We start from the raw sequence: 26,816 nt of genomic DNA, 5'->3' as shown, positions 1-26,816 counted from the left end.
GCTGAAGTGTTTCCACATCTCAGAGGTTCCAACAAACTTTCACATTTTTGCAATAGAGAATTTAAACACGTGTTTAGTTACAGTACTGCTCAAACATCTTGAGCCTCACTTCTTCAGCCTCCACATTGGCACCAGGTGTGGGAAGCTTTTAGATCTGACAGCTGCTTCCAGCTTTGAAGCTGCGATGTAACAGTGGGCGTGGCCAGCAAGACGACGCCGGCAGATGCTCCAATGAGAGGACAGCAATGTGGGACCGAAGCCAGCCCGTTCTCCATCGTTGCTGTGGCGATGTGATGGTGCGTTGGAGGGATGTGCCGATGTTCCCATTTTACTACATGTAAGCAAGCTCGAGCAGGTTTCCAGGCAACACTCAAACAGTCGACGGTGGAAGGCTGCGTCAGGCTCGACGGAGGAGAAAATGCTGCTTTTTTTCTGTAGCTGCTTTTGTGTTTGGCTGGAAAATTTCCAGCGAGTGCCAACAGAAGGAGTCACACCGGGGCGTCCGGCGCTTCTGCCAAGGAAACGTCATCGTTATGCCGTCACTGTCTTGACCTTGTCGGGTTAATAGATGGCTGCAGGCGCCAAGGCTTCACACCTCAGACTTTCTACTTTTATTTGCTTCTGCATGCATGAATAGAAATGTGTATGTCAGGCACACTCAGCAACACAAGTTCTACAGTAAACACTGTCACCCTTAAAGGAGTGTTGGTACACTTTGCTTGGGCAAAGAGATTATAAGAAAATACAGACGTAACACGGCAGCTTGAAAAATCCCATTTAGATGCCAGTCAGTCCTCAGAGAGCCAAGGAAAACTGCGAAACCAGAGTGCGACACATAAAAACGCCCCCGCTTCCTGTTCCCAAGGAAGGACCAATGCTGCCACAGAGTTTGCAGTTTTACAAAAACCGAGTATTTTATTAATCTTGGAAGGTAAGAAACGTTGGGGTGGGCGTGGCCAAAACAAGAAACAAAACGCTCTAGAAATGAAACAGAACTAACCTATCAGGAGAAATCCAAAGTAAAACACAGGCTTCATAACCTACACAGCAACCGTGTACAACCTACACGGCCTTCCTAACCTACAGGAGAAAAAAAGATGTCGTGACGCTCCGGTGTCAAAAAAACCCAACACACTGCTTCAGAAGCACTAACTCGAGGCTTCATTTACAACGTAGCTGCTTCCGTGCCTGATTCAGTGGTTTATAAGGAAGTGAATCATTTGCGGGACTTGTGTTTTGATGGCGAGAGATGGCGATTTTGGTCAATTGGGTGGGTTTGCCAGGTTTCTGTTCTTGTTGTTTGCCTTTGTTTTGTGTATATATATATATACACCTGCATTTCTACCAGTTTCTAGTCACTCCAGCATCGTCTGTTCCACGTGAGAGGATTTTCTCTAAGGCAGGAGAAAGACAACAAACAGACTCGGCCATCGCACAGTGGAACAAATTCTCTTCGTAAATAAACACCAAACAGGATAACCTTAAATACACCATGTTTTGACTTTCCAGTTCACAATCAATTATAGCCCAGGTCAAAAATATGTATAAGAAAATTGGCCTAATATCATATTATTTATAAACACACCTGTCCAGTGATTTAATTGCATAAGTACTTGGAGGGAGAACCTCACAGCAGAAGCTACTCTATAATGTGTTGTACATTATTATATGTATATTATATGTATTTTTTATCTATTGTATTTACCAACATCAAGAAGTCACAAGCAAAGAAATACCAAACCATGGTCATGTTTAAATAAGAAATGTTTATTGATCATATTTATTTATTAAAGAAATAGACATAATTTTTTCACCCAAAAATACATGTTCAAAGCAACATAAGGACGGCCCAATATCAGACAGAACTGTGAACTCTGTAGAGTGGGCGGTCAGAATCAAGCAGTACACTTTAATGTGTAGATTCAAGCTGTTCCTCATACTTTTGGCCACCAGATGTCACCAGAGATGACCGTGTTGAAAAGCGAGTAATGAACAGTTTTTAAACTCAAGCTTCAATGCTAAAAGCTTCATTTGGCCATCACTAGAACAAAGGTTTTGAAAAAAAAACAAGGCTTCCCATCCCTAAAACTGCCAGCTCAATCAGAAAAGGTCTATTTACAATATTTACAAAAACAACAATCTAGTTCTTCGATCACAGAAACTTCAACACACAGCTAAACATAAAGCACAGGGCTAAACACACAGCCTGTTTGGAAGCAGGAAGTAGGCAGGCCATGCCGAGTTTGATGGGTCCCAATTTATAGCCAGCCCCCCTCAGTCTTCAACCAGTGGTTAGCCTCCACCCGGAACTTACGTAAACAAAAAAGGCAGAGAAAACGAACAACACCCCCCTGAGGTGGGAGGAGCAAAAGCAACACAAGAAATGATGACCTGGGTCATAACAGAGACCAACCTGCATTGCTTGTGCTGAAGACACCCGTCTTATATCCTGCAGGTTACTCATCATGAGTCGCCTCCACTCATGGCATTCCCTCTGGTCTCAATCAGCTCACTGAGCTCCTCCATCTTATTCTCCAAACACCTCACATTGATTAGGGTGACCTGGTCCAGCGCTAACTATATGCTTTGTCAAAAAGGAAAGTTTGAAGCATAATTTTAAAAGTAAAGAGGCGGTCTGTCTCCTGATCCTAAAGTGGAAGCTGGTTCATAGAAGAGGGGCCTGAAAACTGAAGGCTCCGCCTCCTGTTCTACTTTTAAATACTCTAGGAACAAGTAAGCATGGCAACAAGTATGGCAGTGTCCCCCAAGAGGGTAATGGACCCCCTCTTGATCCTCTACCTAATCTAAACGGGTATCGGTCACAATCAGCCAAGGTTTCAGGTGAATCCATTGTGAAACCTAGCCCCACCCTATCATGTGATTTGCTGAGGTCAAAGGATGTGAGTGGGCGTTAAGGCGTCTGGAAAGGGATCTCAGATGTTGCACATCTGAAAACTGAAGGAACACTAAAGGACACCGCGCATGATGTAACAGCGAAACAGGAGGAATCTGACAAATAGCGAGTTCTGAGTGGACATAGATGCTTCTTTCACTCCTCTTTCAAACCATCCGTCCTCTCTGTCCAAAATGTGAACATTGGCATCCTCGAAAGAGTGACCTTTGACCTTTAGATGCAGATGGACCGCTGAGTCTTGTCCCGTCGAGATGGCTCTTCTATGTTGTGCCATGCGCTTGTGAAGTGGCTGTTTGGTCTCTCCGGTGTAGAGGTCTGAGCATTCCTCGCCGCACTGCACAGCATACAGTGTGTTGTTAGCTTGTGTTTAGGAGTTTTGTCTTTGGGATGAACCAGTTTTTGTCTGAGTGTGTGGCTCGGTCGTGCTTGGAGTGTACTTCAGACCCAGCAACACACTCAGACAAAAACCGGTTCATCCCAAAGTTAACTCAGAAAGATCAATTGGAGAAAAAGAGTCTAAATGAATATCAATGGTGCTGAAAGTAGCTGTAGATAATGTTACATCTGTGGGATAATTATTGGTAATTTTTCCTCTAATGGTTAAAATTTTATTTGTGAAGAAGTTCATGAAGTCATTACTAGTTAACGTTAAAGGGATGGTTGGCTCAACAGAGCTCTGACTGTTTGTCAGCCTGGCTACAGAGCTGAAGAGAAACCTGGGGTTGTTCTTATTTTCTTCAATCAGTGATGAATAGTAAGATGTTCTGGCTCTGCGGAGGGCTTTCTTATAAAGCAGCAAACTATTTCTCCAGGCTAAATGATGATCCTCTAAATCTGTGACACGCCATTTCTAACAGCTTACGAGTCGTCTGCTTTAATTTACGCATTTGAGAGTTGATCTCTTCATGTGATCATAAAGGGATGAACATGATCAGCAACAATCAGTGGACATCAGGGGGGCCAAGAAAATATCCTCTACATCATTACACCACCAGCAGCCTGAACCGTCAATACAAGGCAAGATGGATGCTTGCTTTCATATCTTTTACACCCAGTTCTGACCCCACCATTCAAACGCTGCAGCAGAAATCGAGACTCCTCTCGCTCTGCAGCTTTGGTTTTAATCTTTCCTGATATCTCCGTCCTTCACTGCCTTCAGAGTGATTTTAGCGTTATTAAAATTTCTGTATCACAAATGAGCCTGGTTTATATACATTATTCTGAAAAGTAATATGGAGAAAAAATGAAGTCATGCTCAACAAGTGGATGCTCAGTGATGGTTTCATAAGAATCCAGGCATGTGGTACAAAAATATCTCCAAATATCACATCAAAATAAAAATACAGAACAAAATGAAGAGTGAAGCTCTGGAGAAGTCTGTTTCGTTCTCTCTCCAGAGGTCTTTTCATTACTCAGGAGCACATTTGTAGTTGTGGAGACGGTACTGTATGGCCTCCCTCTCTCTCTTTATATAACCTCACAGGGTGAATCATCTCCATCATCAAGGTGTTTGTCTCCGTGCTGAACTGCACGTCTTAAAAGCCAGATACTCATACTGTTACACAATCAATGTTCTCAGTTTCCTTTAGGCCAAGAAATATTTCTCTGAAGGTGTGAGGATGTCATGTTTGTGAATCCTGAGCCTGGAGGTACTGCTGTAATCATCCTTTAACAAGATGGTGACCGAGTTGACTCTCCGCTCACTCGGGGGCATCGGGGATTGCAAATAAACTGCAGGCGTGACTGAGCTCAACGGGACACGAGGAAAGTCTGAGAGTTGGTCACAGGCAGCATGTTGCTGAGCCTGCAGCTCAGGATGAATACAAAAGACATTCAGGTGGATCTGAATCTGTTCTAAATGATCTGCCGACAGAGGCGGGAGTGTGCCTTCTTTTTGCAGTGCAGGTAAAGTAGTGAGTACTGTGCTGCTAAACAAACAACACAGGGTCCAGACTCATAATTGGACGGTGGTGCAGTGGCAAGCTCTGTCACCTCATAGCAGGTGCTAACATTGGCACTAACAGAGATGCTCTTTCTTACCCAACACTTGCAGGGATTTGAGTTTCCTCCAGTGTCAAACCAGGGATGTCTTCTGTGGCAGGTGAATGTGATAACGAAAACGGTCTCGAGCCAGTAAAACTGGATATCAGTGGTTATAGGAGGAAACGCAAGACACTGTCCACCACAACTGTCTTATACCAGCTTCTGCCAGTATCACTGTTTCATAACCTGGGTTACAATGGACTGGAACTACCCCAGTATTAGTGTGTAATAACCAGAGGCTACAGTAGGCTGGAACTACCCAGAATGGCATTCAATAAATGAGTAGTTAAAGCTGATTGGCAGATTAACACACAATACTGCAGAGTGAGTTTGGCTCAGCAATAAGAAGGTCATGATGTCATGCCCCGCTTACACCTCGAACCCTTATTCCTGCGATGCATTCATGGTGTAGACATGAAAGTTATATAACTTTGCACCACTATGCTGTACAGTATCACTGCCGGGGTTTGACTCCTCGATGGGGAGCGAGAGCTGGCTGCTGTTGTCAGGTGGCTCAGGAGGTCGAGGAAGGTTGGTGGTTTGATCCTGGGCAGTTTTAGTTTGATGCCAAAGTATCCTTGGGCAAGATGAACTGGTCCTGATGCATTCATTAGAGTGTGAATGTTAGACAGAAAGCTCATCTGACCACAGAGACACTTTGACATATTCGTCAGGCTTTTTTCATGTTCTTCTGCAAACTTTAATCTTGCAGTTTTATGCCAAACTGACAAAGCAACGTCTTTTTCCCCCTTGGATGCTGTCTGCTGTATAAAGGTTATGTAATGTCCTTTGGGCTGTCTGAGCTGTCACTGAAGCTCTGATTTCCTTTAATACTCCCTGCATCGTGTCTGAAGCACTCTCTCAGAGACAGGGAGTACATGGTGTCAAATTAAATTTCAAATTCAAATTTTATTTGTCACGTACACAGTCATACACAGTACGATATGTAGTGAAATGCTTGGACAACTGCTCCTGACCTAAAGAAAACAAAAAAGGAAAAGGCTATGAATAAGATAGGAAATAAATATGAAAAATTAAAAAGGGTAAATTTAACTAGGAAGGAATAAAATATAAATTAAGGTTAAAAATGAAATAACTGTACAACACAAATTAGAATGAAGGGTAAATTTAACTGGGAGAATAAGATAAAATATATAAATTAAAGTTGAAAATAAAATAACTGTACAACAAAATACACAATATAGAACTATATAAGAATGTATGAAGAAATCTAAATATAAATAAATATATACACAATAACAGCAGCTGTACAAGTATTAACCGGAAATGAAGAATATAGTGACCAGTGTTGTGCAAAACCAAAGTCCAGAAAGTCCAGTGTGTGTGTAAGAACTGTATGTGTGGGTCAGTACTGTGTGGTGGTGTGATTGAGAGACCGTATCGCCTGCGGGAAGAAGCTCCTCCTCAGTCTCTCTGTGTTGGTCTTCAGGGAGCGGAATCGCTTTCCTGACCTCAACAGAGAGAACAGTCTGTTGTTGGGATGGCTGAGGTCCTTCACCATCTTCCTGGCCTTGGTCCAGCACCGCCTGCTGTAGATTGAGTGCAGGTCAGGGAGCTCGGAGCGGATGGTGCGCTCAGCTGACCGCACAACCCTCTGTAGAGCTCGTCTGTCCTGCATGGTGCTGTTCCCGAACCAGGTTAAGATGTTTCCCGCCAGGATGCTCTCTATGGTGCACGAGTAAAAGTTCCTGAGCACCTTGGAGGGCAGTTGGAAGTCTCTCAAGCGTCTGAGGTGGTAGAGACGCTGACGGGCCTTTTTCACCACGGTGTTGATGTGACAGGACCATGACAGGTCCTGCGTGATGTGAACTCCGAGGTATTTGAAGCTGTCCACTCTCTCCACTGGGCACTCGTTGATGACGGGGGTCTGGTAGTTCCTCTCCTGCTTAGTGCTGAAGTCCACTATCAGCTCCTTTGTCTTACTGACGTTTAGAAGGAGGTTGTTCCTCTGGCACCAGTTCTCCAGATTCCTAATCTCCTTCAGGTAGGCCGTCTCGTTGTTATCAGAGATCAGGCCCACCACGACGGTGTCGTCAGCAAACTTGATGATGGTGGTGGAGCTGGTAGTGGCCACACAGTCATATGTGTACAAAGAGTACAGCAGGGGGCTCAGAACACACCCCTGGGGGGCTCCAGTGCTGAGAGTGGTGGAGGCTGAGACATGTCCGCCCATCCTTACTGCCTGTGGTCTGCCAGTTAGGAAGTTGGAGATCCACTGACACATAGATGAGCTGAGTCCCAGATGCTCCAGCTTGGTGGTGAGTGTGGAGGGAATTATGGTGTTAAATGCAGAGCTGTAGTCTATGAAGAGCATTTTAACATAATTCCCCCTTCTAGTGTCCAAGTGAGTGAGTGATGTGTGGAGGAGATGAGAGATGGCATCGTCTGTGGAACGTTTTGGACGGTAAGCGAACTGTAGTGGGTCCAGTGTGTCTGGTAGTGAAGAAATGATGAAGTCTCTGACCAGGCGTTCAAAGCACTTCATCACTACTGAGGTGAGGGCTACAGGGCGATAGTCATTGAGAGAAGCAGGGTGGGGTTTCTTCGGGACAGGAACAATGATGGACTCTTTGAAGCATGTGGGGATCACCGACTGAGATAACGAGATGTTGAATATCTCAGTGAACACAGGAGCTAGCTGGTATGCGCAGTCTCTTAGGATACGACCTGGGATGCCGTCTGGTCCTGCTGCTTTCCTGGTGTTCACTCTCTTGAAGGCTCTCCTTACTTCATGCTCGGAGATGACGAGCACGTTTCCGGTGCTGGCAGTATCTTCCTGTCTGCAGCCGTTAGCGCCGCTAACACTAGCATTGTTGGAGACCTTAGCTGCAGCCTCGAAGCGAGCATAGAAAGTGTTCAGCTCGTCTGCCAGAGTCATGGCCGCGTTCGTCATACCGGTTGTTGGTGCTTTATAGTCCGTTATTGTCCTTAGTCCCCGCCACAGGTTCCTAGAGTCACTCTGTTGGAGTTGTGACTCTAGTTTCCTCCCGTAGCGCTGCTTCGCCTCTTTCACCGCCCTCCGCACGTTATATGACGCGGCTTTGTACGGGTCCATGTCCCCCGTCATGAGTCCCGTGTTGTAGGCAGCGGTGCGGGATCTCAGAGCGTTGCGGATGGTTTTATCCACCCACGGCTTCTGGTTGGGAAACGTTGTGATAGTCTTTGTCTCCACGGTATCATCCGCTAGTTTCCCGATGATGACATTATGATGAGTTTTATAGCTCTGATTTCTGCTGCAGCTCCAACAATCCCTCTCCATCTTTAGACATTTTCTGTCACAGTTCAACTGAAATGTCTTTGTCGTGTGTCAACAGCACTGCCGGGGTTGGGTTTTGCTTTCAGGCAGATTTTACGTGAGTGCTATTGAGTCTGCACTGTCTGTCCTCAGTATCCTTCGACAGCTTAACACATCACTGAACTGAGGCCTGGCTCTGTGATGCATTAGTGAGAACATGCTGTAAACAGCCAGGTGCTCACCAGGCTGTTTGTTTCCTGTTCTCGTGCTGTCCTACCATGGAGTGGAGGTCTCTTTTTTTCCTCTTGTACCCTCCCATTGTTGTGTACATTTCAGTGTTTTTCTGCAACGCTACCGATCTCCGACTTGTAACCCCATGTGATGTCTGTGTTACGTGTGTAAGGTCGGGGGGGGGGGTCCCATTTTCACTGCAGGGCAACCTGCTTGTGACAAATAAAGCTTTGATTGATTGATTGATTGATTTCTGTCCTCAACAAATCAAGTGTAACATTAAGAGACAGCTGCAGTCATTTCCTTTTATTGCTCAAAGTGTAATGACTGGTGATGACCATGAAGAGTCACGACTATGACACTGAATCGTGTTTCCAGACGAGTTTTCTGGCTTTTTTTGTGTCCCTGAACAGAAACGTTCGTCAGACTCGTCTCTTTTACACAGAATCTTGTAAATCAGGGGTCTCGGACTCCAGTCCTCGAGGGCTGCTGTCCTGAAACTTTTCCATGTGCTGCAACACACCTGAATCAAATGAGTAGGCATTAGCAAGAGTATGGAACTTGACTGCATGCTGAGGTGGCAACCCCTAACCCTACTCAAGTAAATTTAGGCAAATGTAAGTGTTTGGAAAAATGTACTTCTAACAGTACTTTTATTGCACCGTGTTCATTCAGTCATGCTGCTGTAACATGAACCAAATGGCTGAACTGCCACCTCAGCATGCAGTCAAGTCCTATAGAGTCTTGCTAATGACCTACTAACTGTATTCAGGTGTGTTGCAGCAGGGATACCTGGAAAGGTTTCAGGACAGCGGCCCTCGAGGACTGGAGTTCGAGACCCCTGTTGTAAATGCATGAACACTTTCCCCTTTAAAGGACAAACAAGGACATTTTCATCTATACTTTTAATATATCTATATCACTAAAGCACTTCTGGATGGATGCAAACTGCATTTCGTTGCCCTGTACCTGTGCATGTGCAATGACAATAAAGTTGAATTCTAATTCTAACTCTAAAGACTACATACAGATGTAGGCCTTAAAAACTACTGTTAGGTTAAGGTAAGGCTCTGCGCAGGTGTTTGGTGATCACCTGGTAACCATTGATGGTTGCTGGAGGGTCCTTGTTGTTCAATTCAATTTTATTTATCTAGCATCAAATTACAACAGCAGTCGCTTCAAGATGCTTTATATTTAAGGTCAAGTAACCTATACATCTGATGGTTGGTCAGATGGTAAAACCAAACACAAACAAGCCTCCATAATTTCATTGAACATGTACAATGACAATAAAGGTCTATTCAGTTCTATATCCATGAATTAAACTCCTTAATTAAACTCTTATATGAAGCTACATTATTGTTTAAAAGTCTTAAAGGTGATCTCCTCCGTCCAGTGTCGATCACGTGAAAGTGCTGTTTGTGTGTGAGGTAGTTATGGTCACTTTGTGAGAGAATAAGAGCAACATAAATCTCCACGCTGGGAGGAAGGACCTCAGACCGCTGTCATGGCTGATGAACAGACATCATGTGTGTATCCTGGTCTTTGATATTAAGACCCAAAGACTGGTTGCCTTACACGTCGGCGCATTTTTCATAAAAACGACTCAGAGGAAGCTGCTGACCTGGGTGCCGATGTTATCGTAGAGTTTAAAGTTGAAACGCCCAAAAACATAACGAATGTGCCCACCTGGAACTTTCTGTCCTTTCACACTCCTGAGTCTGGGATTTTGTTTCTATACCACCAAAAGAAGAAGAAAAAGGGGAAAACTGAAGACTTATCTCCCAAATCTGGATCTCCACCACCTCTCATTAAGATAATCTCACAAGTTGGTATTTTTATCTTCTTGGTTTCTTCTTTGATTTTGTTCCTTTTTGGGTTCTTCTGGATTTTTTGTCTGACCTTAACATCAGCTGCCAGTCCCAACCAATTCATCATTTATTCTGACATTTTTATTGAGACTCTTTACCTCGATGAAAGCCGGAGCTGGAAATGATTATAATAGCTTAAAAGCATCATTAACATTGTTTTGTGGCAGCAGGGAATCAGAAGTGCTCAGAAAAGGTGACATTTAAACAAATTGCTCCATTTGTCCCTGTCTGGCTGAGGCTCTTTAATCAAATGAGCCTTTGTGGTTTAATAAGTGTCGTTCATAATTGATATTCCTTCTTTAAAAAGAGGCTAAACCAACAAAGATACACACCTGAACCAAAACACCTTAACTCTACAAGCCTTTTTCAAATCACTGTCAGGGTTCTGGTTTGTCTTATGATGCTAACTTTAGCTGCTGTCTGATGTTAGCTTGATAGAATTGCTGTTTTACCTTGAAACATCCTTATGGTGCCAAAATCTGGGTAAGAATTGGTATTTCTTGCAGTCCCGTAACATGACCTGGATCAAGAAGCATCCATTCATCTTCTTCCTGTTGTGCAGGTCAGGGTCACCGTGCTGGAGCCTACTCCGGCTATCATGAGGTGAGACGTGTCCTGGACAGATGAGCAGTCTGTTGCAGTCGTCGCTAAAAAATAAAAGTCTGCAAATCGAAAAAATTAAACTTACTTGGATGTTCAATAAGAAAGATCTGTATTCACTCCTGTGTCCTGATTCTTGGTCGTTTGGCCTGATGGTCTATTTTTTACGTTCCATTTTGTCGCTCTGTCACACTCGATTCTGCTGTCATCCCTTTGGTCCAATCATTTTCCTGCCTTCTGTCGACCACCCGATCTCAGCTCTCCTCTCTGCTCCAACATATCTACCTGTGGCGCGGCTGCAGGGAAGGCAGACACACCTGAGCAGCACGAGCAATCACGCCTCACCTGCTGAAAAGAACAAAGAACTGAACTGTTGTTGATGGTGAGGCTGTGAGCTGCAAAGCTGCAGCCGAGTATTGTTGAAACACCAACCATAAGAATAAAGTATGATGAAAAGCATGAAACCATGTGGAGTTATTACCCCTCCGTATCCACAGCTCCACAGCGCCTCCTTAGACTCCACTCTACTCTGTGGCTTCCTCAGAGTCTACATACACTAATCTACTGATGATTTCTCATTAGAAACTTTACAGCTGCTGGTTGTGACCGGCTGACACTGGGACGAGTGTTTCCTGAGTACGCGCTTCAGGCAAACGTGTTCAGCTGCTCTAAATGAACAGTACTGGTTTTTACCAAAGTGGGTTTTTAAAATTTCTATAATGTTAATCGACCAGTGAGTGCAAGCTCCTTAAGGAAAACCATACTTTTAATTTTAAAATTATTTTAGTTATCGACACATTTTCTTATTTAACTTTAGAGAAAAAGCTGAAAAAATTGTAAAGCACAATATTAGTTTCTGATTAAGAAATTATTTACTTGCATTCATGAAAAATAGCTTTTTTATATATAACAAAGGTGAATTCAGTTTATTATGTGGCTATTAAATAATAGCATAAAAAAGTGTGTTTTGTTGTTGTTATGGAAGGTGGTCTAATAAACTCCACTGGCCTTGAACCACGACACACCTCCACCTGTGTTACAGCTGTACCTCTCTCCTGACGGTACATACTGATGAAGATTTGAGCCAAAAATGTCTCATTTGGACTCCTCGCTCGCATCGTCAGACCTTCTGTCCACTCTTCTGTAGTTTGCCTCACCTGTCCTCCCAGTTTCCCTTCCACTGAAACCATTTCTGGCTTCAGTGAACAGTACACGGATCAGCTGAAGGTCCAGATGTAGACTCAGGTCTTGCGTCCTCGGATTCTTAAGGACGTGACTTTCAGATACGAATCATCTGCAGAAGATTTTTGCAGTTTCCTTGATTTTTGATGACGAATCTGTTTTTGGGAACAGAAATCCTGTTGTATGCTTGAAACTTGTTTACTGATCAAACGGGCAACGACTGCAGATCTCAGATCTTTGACCTTCAGACTTACTGTCCAGCTGCTGGACTTTAGTAGTTCAGTCAACACTAAACGGTACATTTAGATTTACTGACAGCTGTTAGGTCAGTCAGTTTTCATTAAATGTGTGATGGTTGGCAGGAAGTAGCGTTTGTGCCCTGGAGCTGTTAAAATTGTTAGCCAGGAGCACCAACTGACAACTTAATGGCAGAGTAATTACGTTCAGTCTGAACAGGCTCGTATTTACATTTGCCAGCGATACAAACTTCATATTAGCAGCACGTCTACAAACAGCAGGAATGTTTTGAGCCTAAACGACTCTTTGAATTTTCACTAAACATCAGCGGCGAGGTGCGTTTCCTGAGGCTTTGATGTATAAAACAAACCACCAAATCGGTCACAGCCAAAGGCTCCTCTGTGAGTCTTTTAAGAAGCAGCTCTCGGTAATTTTACGCATCGTAGTTGAAGAATCTGAGGACATCTGACTTTTTTTAATCACAAAATATTTCACAGAAACTCATCTCCGCTGCACGAGGCTGAGGCGAGGAGATGAAACAGACTCGCTGTGAGCTCGTAAAGAAAAGAGAAGACGTGAGGCTGAGGTGATGGATTTGTCATTACAGCAGATTTCATTTCCACATCTCTCACTTCGTCTGACACCCCAAGAAATAAGAATATTCGGATGAGGACACGTGTTCAGCCGGGATGTCGAGGTAGAAGAGAAGGAATATTATTAAACAGAAAAGGAGTTTCACGGGCTCTGAGGGAGCAGCTCAGGGAGATCTTACAGTTTTGATGGAGATGCATAGAAAAGGTCAGAGTCCTCTGTGTAAATGCAAAACACATTTTTCAACTGATTTCATTTATTAAAGGGAAAAACCATCCAAACCTTCCTGCCCCTGTGTGAAAAAGTAAAACCTAATAACCGATCGCAGTCGAGCATCTGTAATGACTTTCACCGTGGAGGATATTTTTTGCAGGATTGAGCATGAACTGTGTGTTTAAGGTCACACCAAAGCATCTCGGTCGGATTTAAGTCCCAACTTTGACTCGGCCAAACCAAAACCTTCATTTTGTTTTTCCATCCCTTCAGATGGAGGTGCTCTGTGCTTTGGATCGTCGTCCTGCTGCAGAACCTGAGTGCTCTTAGCACATAGCCGGATGTTGTCCTGCAAGATTTTCTGTTTGAGAACAGAATTCATGTTTCCATCAGTTACAGCGAGTCGTCCAGAAGCAGCGAAACACCTCGGACCATCACGACCACCATGTTTCACTGTTGGGGTGATGACCGTTTTGATTCCAGATGTAACGCGACTCAAACCTTCTGAAAACTTAAGCTTTTGTCTCGTCGCTCCACAGAGTTTTTCCCCAAAACTCTCAGTGATCATCAAGTTGTATTTTGCCAAATGTGAGACGAGCCTTTGTTTTAGTCAGCGGTGGTTCTCTCCCTGAACTCTTTGTTTTTGTTGACTCGTGACCTCTGACCTTAGCTGTGAAGCCTGCAGTTCTTTAGATGTTGTTCTGGGTTTCTTGTGACCTCCTGGATGAGTATATGTGGTAGGCCGGCTACTCCTGGGAAGGTTCACCACTGTTCCTACATCACCTTGTTCTCAAGTTATCACATTCACAGGATTTTCACGTACTTTTCCGCAGAGTCAGGCAGGTTTGGTAGCTTTTTTTGCAGCTTAAAAGATGAAATAGTTTTAAAATTTCATTTAGTATTCGCTGTTGTATTTAATGTGATAAATAAGCAAAAGATGAAGAAATGAGGAAGACGACAAACACTTTTTCAGAGCACTGTGTGAGGACAGAGAGCCGGGAGGTGTGCAGTAGGAGGGACAGATGGGTTTGAAATGGGGGTGGGATTACATCAGGGATCTGAGCCCCTTGTTTGCAGGGGTGATGGACAGGTGAGGGGGTGAGGGGTCATGTGGATCTGTATCTGTGAAGGCAACGTCATGATCTGCAGTGAGAGTAGGGAGCAGGTGGAGGAGAGCCTGGAGAGGTGGAGGTATGCTTCAGAGAGAACGTAAGTCAGTAGAAGTTAGAACACAGGTGTGAGAGGGAGACAGGTACAACAGTGAAGATAGGAGGAGCAGAGGTGGGAGGAGTTTAAATACTTCAGGGTAAAGAGAGTAGAATTCTTGTATAAGGCTTTTTCAGTTCTGTGATATTATTACCGTTTAATTTGGTTACACTGTTACACTCATTGTACCTACTCGTCTTCCTTTGCCTGTTTTAATTTGATAGTAAGTCTGCCGAATTTCTTAGAGGTTTATTTCTTCCTTTCCTCCATTTTCATACTTTCAGCTGTACCTTGGTTCCCTCATGTCTCCATTTAGCCCTCGGTGTGTATCAATTTGTAGTCCTATCTAGGGATGGGTACCGGTATCCGGTGCCATGATGGCACCAGTTCTGACATAAACGGTAGTAACCAGACCGAAAAGCAGCGCACATTTCGGTGCTTTATTTTCCTGAGATGTCATGCACTTTGGATTCTAGCCAATCATTTTACGTTTCCGAGGATAGTAGGCGGGGCCAGGTACGTACGTTCTTTTAGAGCAGAGCTACAGATTAAAAAGGCCCAAGGCGAAGCGGTCAAACGTCTGGCTGTACTTCACAGCAAAAGATGCAAACTCAGCAGCAACAAGTGCTTTAAGCTGATACTGTGATACTGTCAAAGGAGGTAACGCCTCAAATCTGATGAAACACCTGGCGACGTGTAAGATAAGATAAGATAAGATAAGATAAGATAAGATAGAACTTTATTAATCCCTCGGGTGGGTTCCTCTGGGAAATTCGACTTCCAAAAAAAGCACAGCAACGACCGAAGTTACAGTTACAGAACTGTTATATATATATATATATACACACACACACACACACACACACACACACACACACACACACACACACACACATATATATAAATACAGAGACAAATATAAATAAAATATACAAAGGGGATAAATAGAATAAATAGGAATAAAAATAAAAATACAAGTGAATTGCACATTTCAAGTATTGAGTCTATTGCACCGTTGACTATTTACAAAAGTATTGCACAAGGTATTGTACAGTGAGGTGAAGAGGCACTACAGCTTAGTTGTCCCCCCCTCCTTTGTCCTCCTGTTTCCCCTCCCTCTCCCCTCCAGAGAGGAGTTAAACAGTCTGATGGCGTGTGGGACAAAGGAGTTTTTAAGTCTGTTAGTTCTTGTCTTGGGGAGAAGCAACCTGTCACTGAACAGACTCTTCTGATTGTTTATGGCCGTGTGCAGAGGATGCCCAGCATTGTTCATAATGTCCATCAGTTTCTTTAATGTCCTTTTCTCTGCCACTGTCACCAGAGTGTCCAGCTTCATGCCGACCACAGAGCTAGCCTTCCTGATCAGTTTCTCCAGCCTGCATGAGTCCTTCTTTGCTGTGCTGCTGTGTAGCGTTTTTTTAAAAGCCAAGAAATGCGCCGTATTTGATAGCTTGCTGCGAGACCTCACACCGAGCACATATTGGACCCGGAGTTAGCAACATCCCCCAAAAACACGAAGAGGAGAGTGCTGGCCCCTAGCCCTGCCAGTGTAGCAGAAATGATGAGGATGATGATGCAGCAGCAGCCGTTCTTCTCTGCGTGAGTAGCTTAATGTTGTTTGTGTGTAATTTACGTTGAGTAGGCTAACCACGTTATTACATTAATGCATGTAAGGTGAACTAGCAAACATCATCATAGCTACATGCGGCTGTCTTCTTGTTTGATGGCAGATGCTCCCTTCACCCTGGCCAAAAAGGCTAAAATGACCAAAGAAAAAGTGGAAAACAGTTAAGCACTGGTTCGAGCACCGTTTCAAAAGTACCGGTTTGGTACTGGTATCAGATAAAACCTAAACAATACCCAACCCTATTCCTATCCTTCTCCTTAGTCTGTTTCCGGTTGTGGATTTTATTTGGAATTCAGCCTCTGGCCTGGAAAAAAGGTTCACTCCTGTTTGTTTACGCCCTGCCTCAGTAATCCTTCCATCTGTGTTATATTAATAAACGTTTATTTTTTGGATCTTTTCACAAAGCACAGGAAGACGCGTCACAGATGAAGATGTTTTTATTTCACAAGGCATTTGTCACAAAGTTTAAAAGAATGATTGGAAGTTTTTACATGGAAAAATCTTTTCTTTTTCATATCAGAGACCCAGCTGACGTCAGCCGGTGACCATCAAAAGGGCAGTGCCAGCAGTTTGCGGTAAAGACGACACTGAAAACAACAAAACAGCGCGTTACAAAATGAATCCAAGCGTGCTCGTCTCTGTGGCTTTCTTGTACTCTGCACAGCGGAATCCAAACAACTCTGAAGGTAAACTGACCTTCAGCATTTCGCCTCTAATATCAGAGACGTGCTGGCCGAAGGTCACCGTGTGCTCTTTTGTAAGCGTTAATGCTCACAGTCCTCGAGGAGGAGGCAAGCTGTGAACAGGATAAAAGAAGAGAGGTCGTCGTGGGCTACAGACAGTTTCCCGGAGCCATGGCAACAGCAGCCTCGTACAATAGGTTGTTCGAGTGCAGCGAGAGGAGGAGAGATCGGGGATGAATGAAAGTGCGCCACGAGAGAGGGTAGTTAGGGCTGGAAATGAAGGCGATAGTAAGTCTGCATGAAAGGCAGGGCAGCCGCTGTGCTTACTGCTCGTTTGGATTCTCGTCCTCTGCCTCCTTTCCTTTCCTCCTGGTGTTGACTTCAATGTGACAGCAGAATTCCTCTGACTCGACAACAGCGCTTTGAAACAGTGTGTAATATGCCTACATAGCTGAAAGCCTCGGTCCTGGCAGAGTTAAGTGGCAGCTTTTGCCCACTGAGCTGCAAGGGGGAAATTAACTCCTGACACCTCTCCAGCCCTAAAACCCTCTTTGGGCAATTAAATCTCTACTTGTAGCAGCGTTATGATACCAAATGTCCAGCTTTTTAGATGTTTATCCTTTTTCTGACAGGATTCGAGCCTAAACAGCAGTGCTCCGGCCCAGCAAGGGGAAGGCTGTTGGCATGCCACAGCTGGGCTCCAACCCCCTGAGTCCATGGACCCCCTGAAGCCCTTGCAACCCTCCTTGGAACCCCTGAATCCCTCCTTGAAGTCCCTGTATTCCACCTCTAAGTCCGTCATTATGAGTCCTCGGGTCTCTGCGGGGCATGGTAGCCATCGCGGCTGTAGCCTGAAGGGATCGGGTTGCAGGTGGGGTGAGGTTATTGTGGTTCAGATCCATGTTGGACAGGAGGTGACCCAAAGAGTCCCAGCGCTGAGACGAAGGCAGGCGTATCAGGGAGGAGTAGCCTCGGTCGGGGAACACGGTAGCCGCAGGAGGCTTGCTGGTCTCGGATGTGAACACCGGGGCGCGATCGTGAGGTTCCCTTAAAGACGGCGGTGCGGCTCGGAGAGGGGCGGGCTTCAGGTACGTTCCCCCCCGCGGGTCAGCCAAGACCTCGCAGTAAGGTGGAGGAGGATCATCCATCAGAACTGCCTCCTCGTAACAAGGCGGCTTCCCGAACACATCCGTGTCTGCAAGAACGAGAAAATGGGAGTTAGCATTACGGACCGATAAGCTATAAACTGCAGTTCCCCTAATGGCCACTGGAGGCTGTTTCCAAAAAGGGGTCAATCCTTATAGACTCCCACTTTAAAATGTCCAATCTCAGGCCAGAGCTGCTTAATTATACCCACAGCATAGTTTTAATTATTTTTATTCAGCATCGTTATGGATTAATCTAAGAATTACTTAATCAAAGCTCTTCTTCAGTCTTTTAGTTTAGCTCCATTCCTCTTGGGTGGAGCTGAACTAAACAGCAGGTAATGGAGTATTAGTATTAGTAGTAGTCTTTGTTTTCCAACTGAATCATTTAATCGAAACCTGGTGGCTTGCAGTGCAATAGCACCTGTCGTAAAAGGGAATCAGCTGCCTGAACTAACACTGTTCACATTTAAGTAACAGGCAGAAACTTTTAGATCACAGCTATTAATTAACACCATTGTGATGAGCTCAGTTATTTTGTGTTGTGTGTTTGTTGTCATCCCAAAGTGAAGTCTGTAGGACCAGGAAGAAAAACACTAATGAGCTTCTTCCCTGAAGCAGACCAGAGGGAAACCTCAGCTTTCACTGCAACACAGCATCCATTTATCATAATACATGCCTGATGCAGTGTGATACACTGGAATAAAGCCAATGTGCAGCACACACACACACACACACACACACACACACACACGTACACACGCACACACGCGCACACACACACACACACACGTGATTACCGCACGCCCGCTGCGACACCTGTGACTGTGCTCGGCGGCAGGAACAAAAGCCATCACAGGACTTCTGCTCCGAGTTTGCGTTTCTTTCTTGTTTTACCAAATCTCTTTCCGTCTCTCTTACATCACTCACTCCTATTTCAGGTCCGCTTGTTCTCCAGCTTTCCGCCTCCCTCTCAAGACTTCATGAGTTCGAGCGGAGAAACTGCATTGCAGCACGTTGTGCAACAAAAGAAACACGAGCTGATGGCACACAGAGAAAGAAGAGGTGATGATTCTCCGGGCTGGTGTCAATGGTCTGAAGTTTGTATACATTAAGATTTAAAACCACTCTCTCTTTGATAAATCAGAGCGCACTCAGATATTCCCCCAATGCTACAAAATGCCAAAAAACTCACAACAAACCAGTCAGGAAACACAAATGTCAGATGAGGAAAGCAGCGATGATTCATCCGTCTGAGATTTCAATTTACTATTTACTACAGAGGAAACACTGCGTGTTGCTTATGTACACTTGGCAGTGCTGAGTGAGGGAAACATGGAGCCATTTCAGTTAATCTGTGGAAAACTGAGTTAAAGTTTCTCATTCAGCCCAGAGGGAGCTCGGAGTAGAGCCTATTCAGCACGGGCGGCCCTGATGTAGACCCAGAACTCGCTGGAAAGATTATAGATCACCAACACAGAGGCGCATTTGTCAGACGCCTCCTGTTTTGCCGTTACATCATGCGAGGTGTCCTTTAGCGTTCCTGCAGTTTTCAGATGTGCAACGTCTGAGATCCTTCCCAGACGCCTTAACGCCCACTCACATCACATGACAGGGTGGGGCTAGGTCTCACAATGGGTTCACCTGAAATGCTGGCTGACTGTGACTCACACCTGTCTTCACAAGTAGAGGATCATTAGGAGGTCCGTGACCCTCTCGGAGACACTCCCACAGGGCTTAAATCCACCAGTTGCTCTTAAAACTGAAGAAGCTTCTTGGACGAAACATCTATAACAAACAAGTCCAGACGCTTTTCTTTCCGAGCTCTCAGACTACGATGACCTGGATGACTGAGAACCTTCACAGACGATGTGCAACGCCCTGAAAAAGAGGTTGGCGGCTGCACAGATTCCTGGATTAACAGTCAGGAAATTACATTTCAATACATCACAAAGGCTCATTAGTTAATCTGCAAGCCGAGCAGATAGAAAGGAAAAAAAATAAGTGTAAACACATCAAGTGCGGCTCCTGAAGACCATCGTTATACCGACGGCACTGTATGCAGCGGAGACTTGGAAATCAACTGCAAAGATCAACCGCCATCTTGACGTCTTCCAACAACGTTGTCTTCGACGGCTGCTCAAAATCACATATCGGGATCGCGTTACCAATGAAGAAGTATATCGCCGTGCGGGAGTGGAGCCGCTCCATGTCCAAGTCACCAAGCGTCGGTTCAGATTTGCCGGTCACATCCTTCGGCTACCGGACCCGAGACCTGCCCGTGTCGCAGTTCTGTGGAACCCGAAGAATGGAAAGAGACGGCGAGGAAGACCTAAAATAACATGGAGGAGGACTTTCCTTGAAGATTTACGTTCAGTCGAACTGTCATGGGATGAAGCAACAACTGCTGCGATAGACCGAGTTCGATGGCGTTCTCTTGTCGCCCGATGCGCCGATCGGCGCGGGAGGATCTAAGTCTAAGTCTAAGTAAACACATCAAGTAAGCCTCAGAAAAACAGCAGCGCAGCGGTCATTAAGTCAAACCGATGTGAAAAGTTCATCCTTCCAACACAACACAATGTTTTTCACAGCTGAAACAAACTAAGGGGAGTTACTTGTTACTTGTTGCTAGAGCGTCACTTTGACCATTACAGGCATCAAAACTGATTCTGGCTCCTGCACTGAATATATTTATTTAAGGTTTAGAAGTCCACAAACTGAAGTAATCACGAGGCTGCACTTTGGAAGACGTCTGACACTCGTCTGAGCCTGCAGAGATTTAATCACCGAGGATGAGAAGCTGCCTGTGGATCCGTGGAGATGATTGTAATTTGGTGAAATTGTCTGAAATACCGTAATTTGCTATTCTCCTCCTGATTTCCTTTCTTGCAGGATGCGCTCTGATTATGCTGCACAACAGGAAAGCGAGCTTTTAGATGGAGTTGAGAACGTCTCTGTCGGTTCACGCTTTGCAGCAACAGGTTCGTTTTTCCACATTGTTCTCGCTCCTAATTGGCTCGTTCACACCTGCTACTAATTGCACTGATGGACTCGTCTGTTTTACATTTGCGAGAATCTCAAATCTCTGCAGTGAAATGTTGACACGCAGGTTCAGCAGAAGCACCTGCACAGGTTTCTGCTGTGCTGCTTTCAGGGAACGCTGGGACATTAATCACGGTCAACACTCGGCTGAATGGTTTCAGCTGACGTGTGAGATAAGTGAAGGGAGCAGCTGTGTCTGCAGTGCGGCTGAAACAACAGAAAACAAAGTGCTGAACTGTTGTGGCTTTTAAGCGGCGTGTCTGCTACCTGACACAGATTACTTTGACATTTTCTGACATTCGAGAAAGAAGCAACTGGAGGTGGTTCTGCTGCAGAGAGCACAGCAAAGGGTACGATTCAGGAAAACCTGACCGGCAGCCGGCGAGAGCCGAGTCTATGTTTCAATGAATCGTCAGGAACAATCTAACCCTCAGGCTGCAAACACACATCAGTCGAACAGCAGATTTCTGGAGCTGAAAGCCATTTTTATATCCAAGCTGATGAATGTTGCCAGATCGTGATCAATATCTGTCGAATGTTGCACAAGCTGCCGTCCTCCTCTTTCAAACACGGAAGAAACTTGGCTCTTCAGACTGCTGCACCAGCTCTGTTTAAAGCAACTGTGCGACTTCTTTAGCCAAGAAATCAACTATATTCTCACACACACACACACACACACACACACACACACACACACACACACACACACACACACGTTATGTTTGGGATCGCTCAGTCTGTTTAATCATGTAGACACGATCAAGACAAGTTGCTGAAGTTCAAATGGAAGCATCAAAATCAAAAAGGTGATTTGATCGACTTTGTCAGACGAGCTGGTCTGAGTCTGTAAGGTTTTTTAGAGAATGGCGGCAGTTCTTCGGGTGACAATAGATTGTTGATGGCAGGAGTCAGAGAAGAATGGCAAGATTGCAACAGTAACTTTGACAATCACTGGTTTGAACCACAGTCTACAGAAGAGAATCCCTGAATCCACAACCTACGAAGCAGATGGGCTACAGCGGCAGAAGAGCACGCCGGGCGTCAGTCCTGTCAGATAAGAACAGCAAACTGATGCTACGAGTCACACGAGCTCACAAAAATCGCACAACAGATGGCTGGAGAGACGTTTCCTGTTCGGGTGAGTCTAGATTTCATCCAACATTCAGATGGCATTGTCTGAATTTGGTGTAAACATCATGAAAGCATGAAGGTATCCTGACTTGTTTTCGAGCCCTCAATGCTGAGCATTGTTTAAGCACCACAGCTTAGCTGACCACATCCATCATCTGATGGGTGCTTCAGCTGGGATAACACACCGTGTTGCTTAAATCATCTCATATTAGAGCAACAGAGGGGAAAAAATAAACTTTCAGGGGTGAATTTGAAGTTCATGAAGTTAAAAAGACTTTTTCTGTGAAACTGGCTCAATCTGTAAGCCAGTGACGAACCATGACATGAAAAGTGACTAAAATAGGAATGATTAATTGGTTTTTTGTTTTTTTTGTCACAATCTAACAGCCAGGGGTCAAAACACATCCAATTACTTTTCCACAAGAAGTGAGAACTGACAAGAAATGCTGCCATAAATACACTAATCAGAGAAAGGAAGAGAGGAGGAGGCAGGGCCAGAAAAAGCTGACGAAGGCTCTGAGAGAACCGCTTCAGCTGGAAAGTCCTCCAAAATCTGTCCACCACGCGAGTGTTGTACTGCGATCACTGACGAGTGTACCGCTAATTTGGGTTTGTAGGCATCACCCTGAGAGGTAACAGCAGCTGTATGCAAGATCCCCACCGCAGGGAAAAGGGTAACACCACCTGGGTCTGGTGCAGTTCCCCCCTCCAGGGGCAAGGGTACCTAGACCCGGGGCTTAGAGTACGCTTGGGGAGTGTGATCGTGTGTACAGCGTCTCTCTATGTCTGTCTCCACGTTGGTTGAGTGTGGAGTGAGTGCATATGAGAGCATGAGGGTGGGAATGGATGTTTGTGTCTGTGTGTGCCTGTATGTCTGTGTCCATATGTCAGGTTGGGTGTCAGACGCCACCTCTCTGGGGACATCTCAGTCCCCCCCCCACACACACACAAACTACACCCTTTTTGGCTCCTACCTCAAAGCACACTGTGTGCTGTTGATCTTACGTGCTGCACAATAATGTTTAACATTTAGTATTTACTGTCATATTCCCATAGATCATCGTGATGTTGTTTATTGTGTTGCTCTTGTCTTCTTCTGCTTGTTTTCTTTTTTTCTCAACAGGTGATCCAGGAAAAGACAAAGAGGGAAAAGAAAAAGACAAAGGTGATGAAGCAGATTTTCATTCTCTTTTCTCCTTTTTCTTTCCCTCTCCTTCTGTTAACTTTCTTCTGAACTTTTCTTCTTGTTTTTCTTTCCCGTCCCCGAGTCCAGTCTGGCCTGATTACAATAACTTAGAATAAAAATAACTAATAAAGATCAAATAAACTATGACAATCAAGTGGACCAGTATAGCAAAAGGCCCACTTGGGAAAGTAAATCTGTTCTTGGCCTTCAGACAATAATTCTGATGGCTACAGTGCCAGACAGGACACACACACACACACACACACACACACACACAAAAGAAGCTGTATGCAAGATAAAACCTATTGGATGGCGTTAAGAACATTTTATGCTGTAGTGCCTGAAAAATGACCCACGCCCACACCCGTCAGCAGCAACCCACATACCAACCAACAGCCTGTTTACAGCCACCACAGCAAACAGCAGCGCTGGAAACCTGCAGCTGTTTGGTGAACTGTTGCCATGAAACGGGCCTTACTCATCACTGCAAATGTGTTTGTTTATACCTGGCCAGAGTCCATCAAACATGGCTCACAGATACCTGCAAGATCAGGTTACTATTGTTTCTCAGCTCTGCACTAACTCCCCTATCAACACGCCAGCTGTAAACAACACCAGCAGCTGTCAGGACGGCTTTAAATATCCAGCGAACGCTCAGCAGGACGTCAGCAGAAACACGCGGGGCTGATGTTTCCACCGGAGGGTCGGACGTGTCCGAAGCTGAAAGCGCTCACAGGATTAAGCTAATGGGAACCACGGTGGCATCCATTAGACAAAACTGACCCAGTTCAGCTGCTGTGCCTAAACCATCAAAGCTAACAATAAGAACCTTTGACTGAGGGCATTCATTCATTTCTGATCTTTGGATGATTTTCCTGTTAAACTCGAGTCTCCATCAACAGCTTTACTTTGACAATTTTGTTTCCAGCTAATGAGGAAGATGTTGAGGATTATAAATGAGTCAGAAAAGGAAGAAGGATTTGTAGTTTTCCTTCCTTAACACGGCTTCCCTTTAAAAAAAAGAAGGAAAAATCCCAAAAGCCTCGTTTATTTTAATGGAAAACCTTTTTTGATTTTTGCAACTAATCCTGTGAGTTTAACAAAAATGATCATTTGGTTCATTCATGATTTGTCTACATCATCACTATGATGACAACCACAGAAAGCTTAGTTACTGTCGCCATCAATGAATGAACTGACACGTTTAGACCAAAACTAGAACACGCTAAATTTATGAACCAAAACCTAAAAGGAAAAAAATATTTTCAAAGGGAAAAAAGATTTTTAAATGAAAAAACAAATTTAAAGACAAAATCTGAAGAAAATTTCTAAATCGGCAAAATCATCACCATTGGGTACATTAGGTATGACAGTGACACTCTTGTTTCTATTGGTATACAATGTACTCACAATTCGAAGTTTTTAACTCCGGGTCCGAGCTGGCCGAGTGAGATCTCGAGGGAGAACAAAGGGAAGCGGCGGCGGCCTAGAGGGAAGCGAGCCGGCGTCAGGAACAGGCTGAGAGCTCGTGCACACCGCACACCTCTGCCTAGCATCCTGCTCGCCAACGTCCAGTCACTGGAGAACAAGCTTGACGACCTCAGGGCCAGGATAAAGTTCCAGAGAGACATTCGGGACTGCAATCTCCTCTGCTTCACCGAGACATGGCTGAACCCAGCGGTGCCGGACCACGCCATCCAGCCGGCCGAGTTCTTCTCGGTTCACCGCATGGACAGGACACGGGACTCGGGGAAGTCAAGGGGAGGCGGCGTGTGTTTAATGGTGAACAACAACTGGTGCAACAGTGCGAACGTTGTTCCTCTCACACGCTCCTGCACACCAAATCTGGAACTACTGTCCATCATGTGTCGTCCTTTTTATCTACCTCGGGAATTTACATCGGTCATTGTAAGTGCCGTTTATATTCCACCACAAGCGGACACGGTCACCGCCTTATGCGAGCTGCATGAGGCACTCACACAGCACCAGACACAACACCGGGACGCTGCGCTTATTGTGACGGGGGACTTTAATAGCGCCAACCTCAAACGCGCAGCGCCGAACTTTTATCAACACATCACCTGCCCCACCAGAGGTGAAAGGACACTGGACCACTGCTACACTACGGTCAAGGACGGCTACAAGGCACAATCCCGCCCCCCGTTTGGCAAATCTGATCACGCCGCCATCTTCCTCATGCCAAAATACAAACAAAGGCTAAAACAGGAAGTTCCGGTTCAGAGGAAGGTCGCGCGCTGGACGGATCAATCGGTGGCCGCGTTACAGGACGCACTCGATGACGCAGACTGGGGCATGTTCAGAAACAGCTCCGATGATGATGTCAACGTGTTTACGGAAGCGGTTGTGGGATTCATCGGGAAACTAGCGGATAATACCGTGGAGACAAAGACTATCACAACGTTTCCCAACCAGAAGCCGTGGGTGGATAAAACCATCCGCGACGCTCTGAGATCCCGCACCGCTGCCTACAACACGGGACTCATGACGGGGGACATGGACCCGTACAAAGCCGCGTCATATAACGTGCGGAGGGCGGTGAAAGAGGCGAAGCAGTGCTACGGGAGGAAACTAGAGTCACAACTCCAACAGAGTGACTCTAGGAGCCTGTGGCGGGGACTAAGGACAATAACGGACTATAAAGCACCAACAACCGGTATGACGAACGCGGCCGTGACTCTGGCAGACGAGCTGAACACTTTCTATGCTCGCTTCGAGGCTGCAGCTAAGGTCTCCAACAATGCTAGTGTTAGCGGCGCTAACGGCTGCAGACAGGAAGATACTGCCAGCACCGGAAACGTGCTCGTCATCTCCGAGCATGAAGTAAGGAGAGCCTTCAAGAGAGTGAACACCAGGAAAGCAGCAGGACCAGACGGCATCCCAGGTCGTATCCTAAGAGACTGCGCATACCAGCTAGCTCCTGTGTTCACTGAGATATTCAACATCTCTTTATCTCAGTCGGTGATCCCCACATGCTTCAAAGAGTCCATCATTGTTCCTGTCCCGAAGAAACCCCACCCTGCTTCTCTCAATGACTATCGCCCTGTAGCCCTCACCTCAGTAGTGATGAAGTGCTTTGAACGCCTGGTCAGAGACTTCATCATTTCTTCACTACCAGACACACTGGACCCACTACAGTTTGCTTACCGTCCAAATCGTTCCACAGACGATGCCATCTCTCATCTCCTCCACACATCACTCACTCGCTTGGACACTAGAAGGGGGAATTATGTTAAAATGCTCTTCATAGACTACAGCTCTGCATTTAACACCATAATTCCCTCCACACTCACCACCAAGCTGGAGCATCTGGGACTCAGCTCATCTATGTGTCAGTGGATCTCCAACTTCCTAACTGGCAGACCACAGGCAGTAAGGATGGGCGGACATGTCTCAGCCTCCACCACTCTCAGCACTGGAGCCCCCCAGGGGTGTGTTCTGAGCCCCCTGCTGTACTCTTTGTACACATATGACTGTGTGGCCACTACCAGCTCCACCACCATCATCAAGTTTGCTGACGACACCGTCGTGGTGGGCCTGATCTCTGATAACAACGAGACGGCCTACCTGAAGGAGATTAGGAATCTGGAGAACTGGTGCCAGAGGAACAACCTCCTTCTAAACGTCAGTAAGACAAAGG

General features: G+C 45.4%; 1 protein-coding gene and 1 long non-coding RNA gene across 9 annotated transcripts in view; both read right to left on the bottom strand.

Moving 5' to 3' along the window:
- Nucleotides 1-1,816: 1,816 nt before the first annotated feature.
- Nucleotides 1,817-11,475, bottom strand: LOC146700824 (uncharacterized). Of its 2 annotated transcripts, none has more exons than XR_014922622.1 (3): nt 11,004-11,475; nt 10,768-10,930; nt 1,817-3,248 (listed from the first exon to the last, which is right to left on the bottom strand). It is a non-coding gene; the product is annotated as an uncharacterized LOC146700824 (long non-coding RNA). The 2 variants fall into 2 exon arrangements; XR_014922623.1 differs by lacking the exon at nt 1,817-3,248 and adding an exon at nt 5,965-6,572.
- A 4,915-nt stretch (nt 11,476-16,390) lies between these two features.
- prr7 (proline rich 7 (synaptic)) overlaps nt 16,391-26,816 on the bottom strand; it is a 32,870-nt gene continuing 22,444 nt past the window's right edge. For all 7 annotated transcript variants that reach the window (XM_085471069.1, XM_085471073.1, XM_085471070.1 and 4 more), the window contains one exon: nt 16,391-17,849. In XM_085471069.1, the coding sequence (XP_085327195.1) occupies nt 17,296-17,849 (554 nt within the window). In that variant the 3' untranslated portion in view covers nt 16,391-17,295. The remainder of the gene's footprint in view (nt 17,850-26,816) is intronic.

The sequence above is a fragment of the Copadichromis virginalis genome, linkage group LG10 (genome assembly GCF_057382275.1).
Source record: "Copadichromis virginalis isolate Kocher_CV1m ecotype Utaka linkage group LG10, C_Virginalis_male_GT1.1, whole genome shotgun sequence".
Taxonomy (NCBI): Eukaryota; Metazoa; Chordata; class Actinopteri; order Cichliformes; family Cichlidae; genus Copadichromis; species Copadichromis virginalis.
This window is presented reverse-complemented; position numbering and strand designations above follow the sequence as displayed.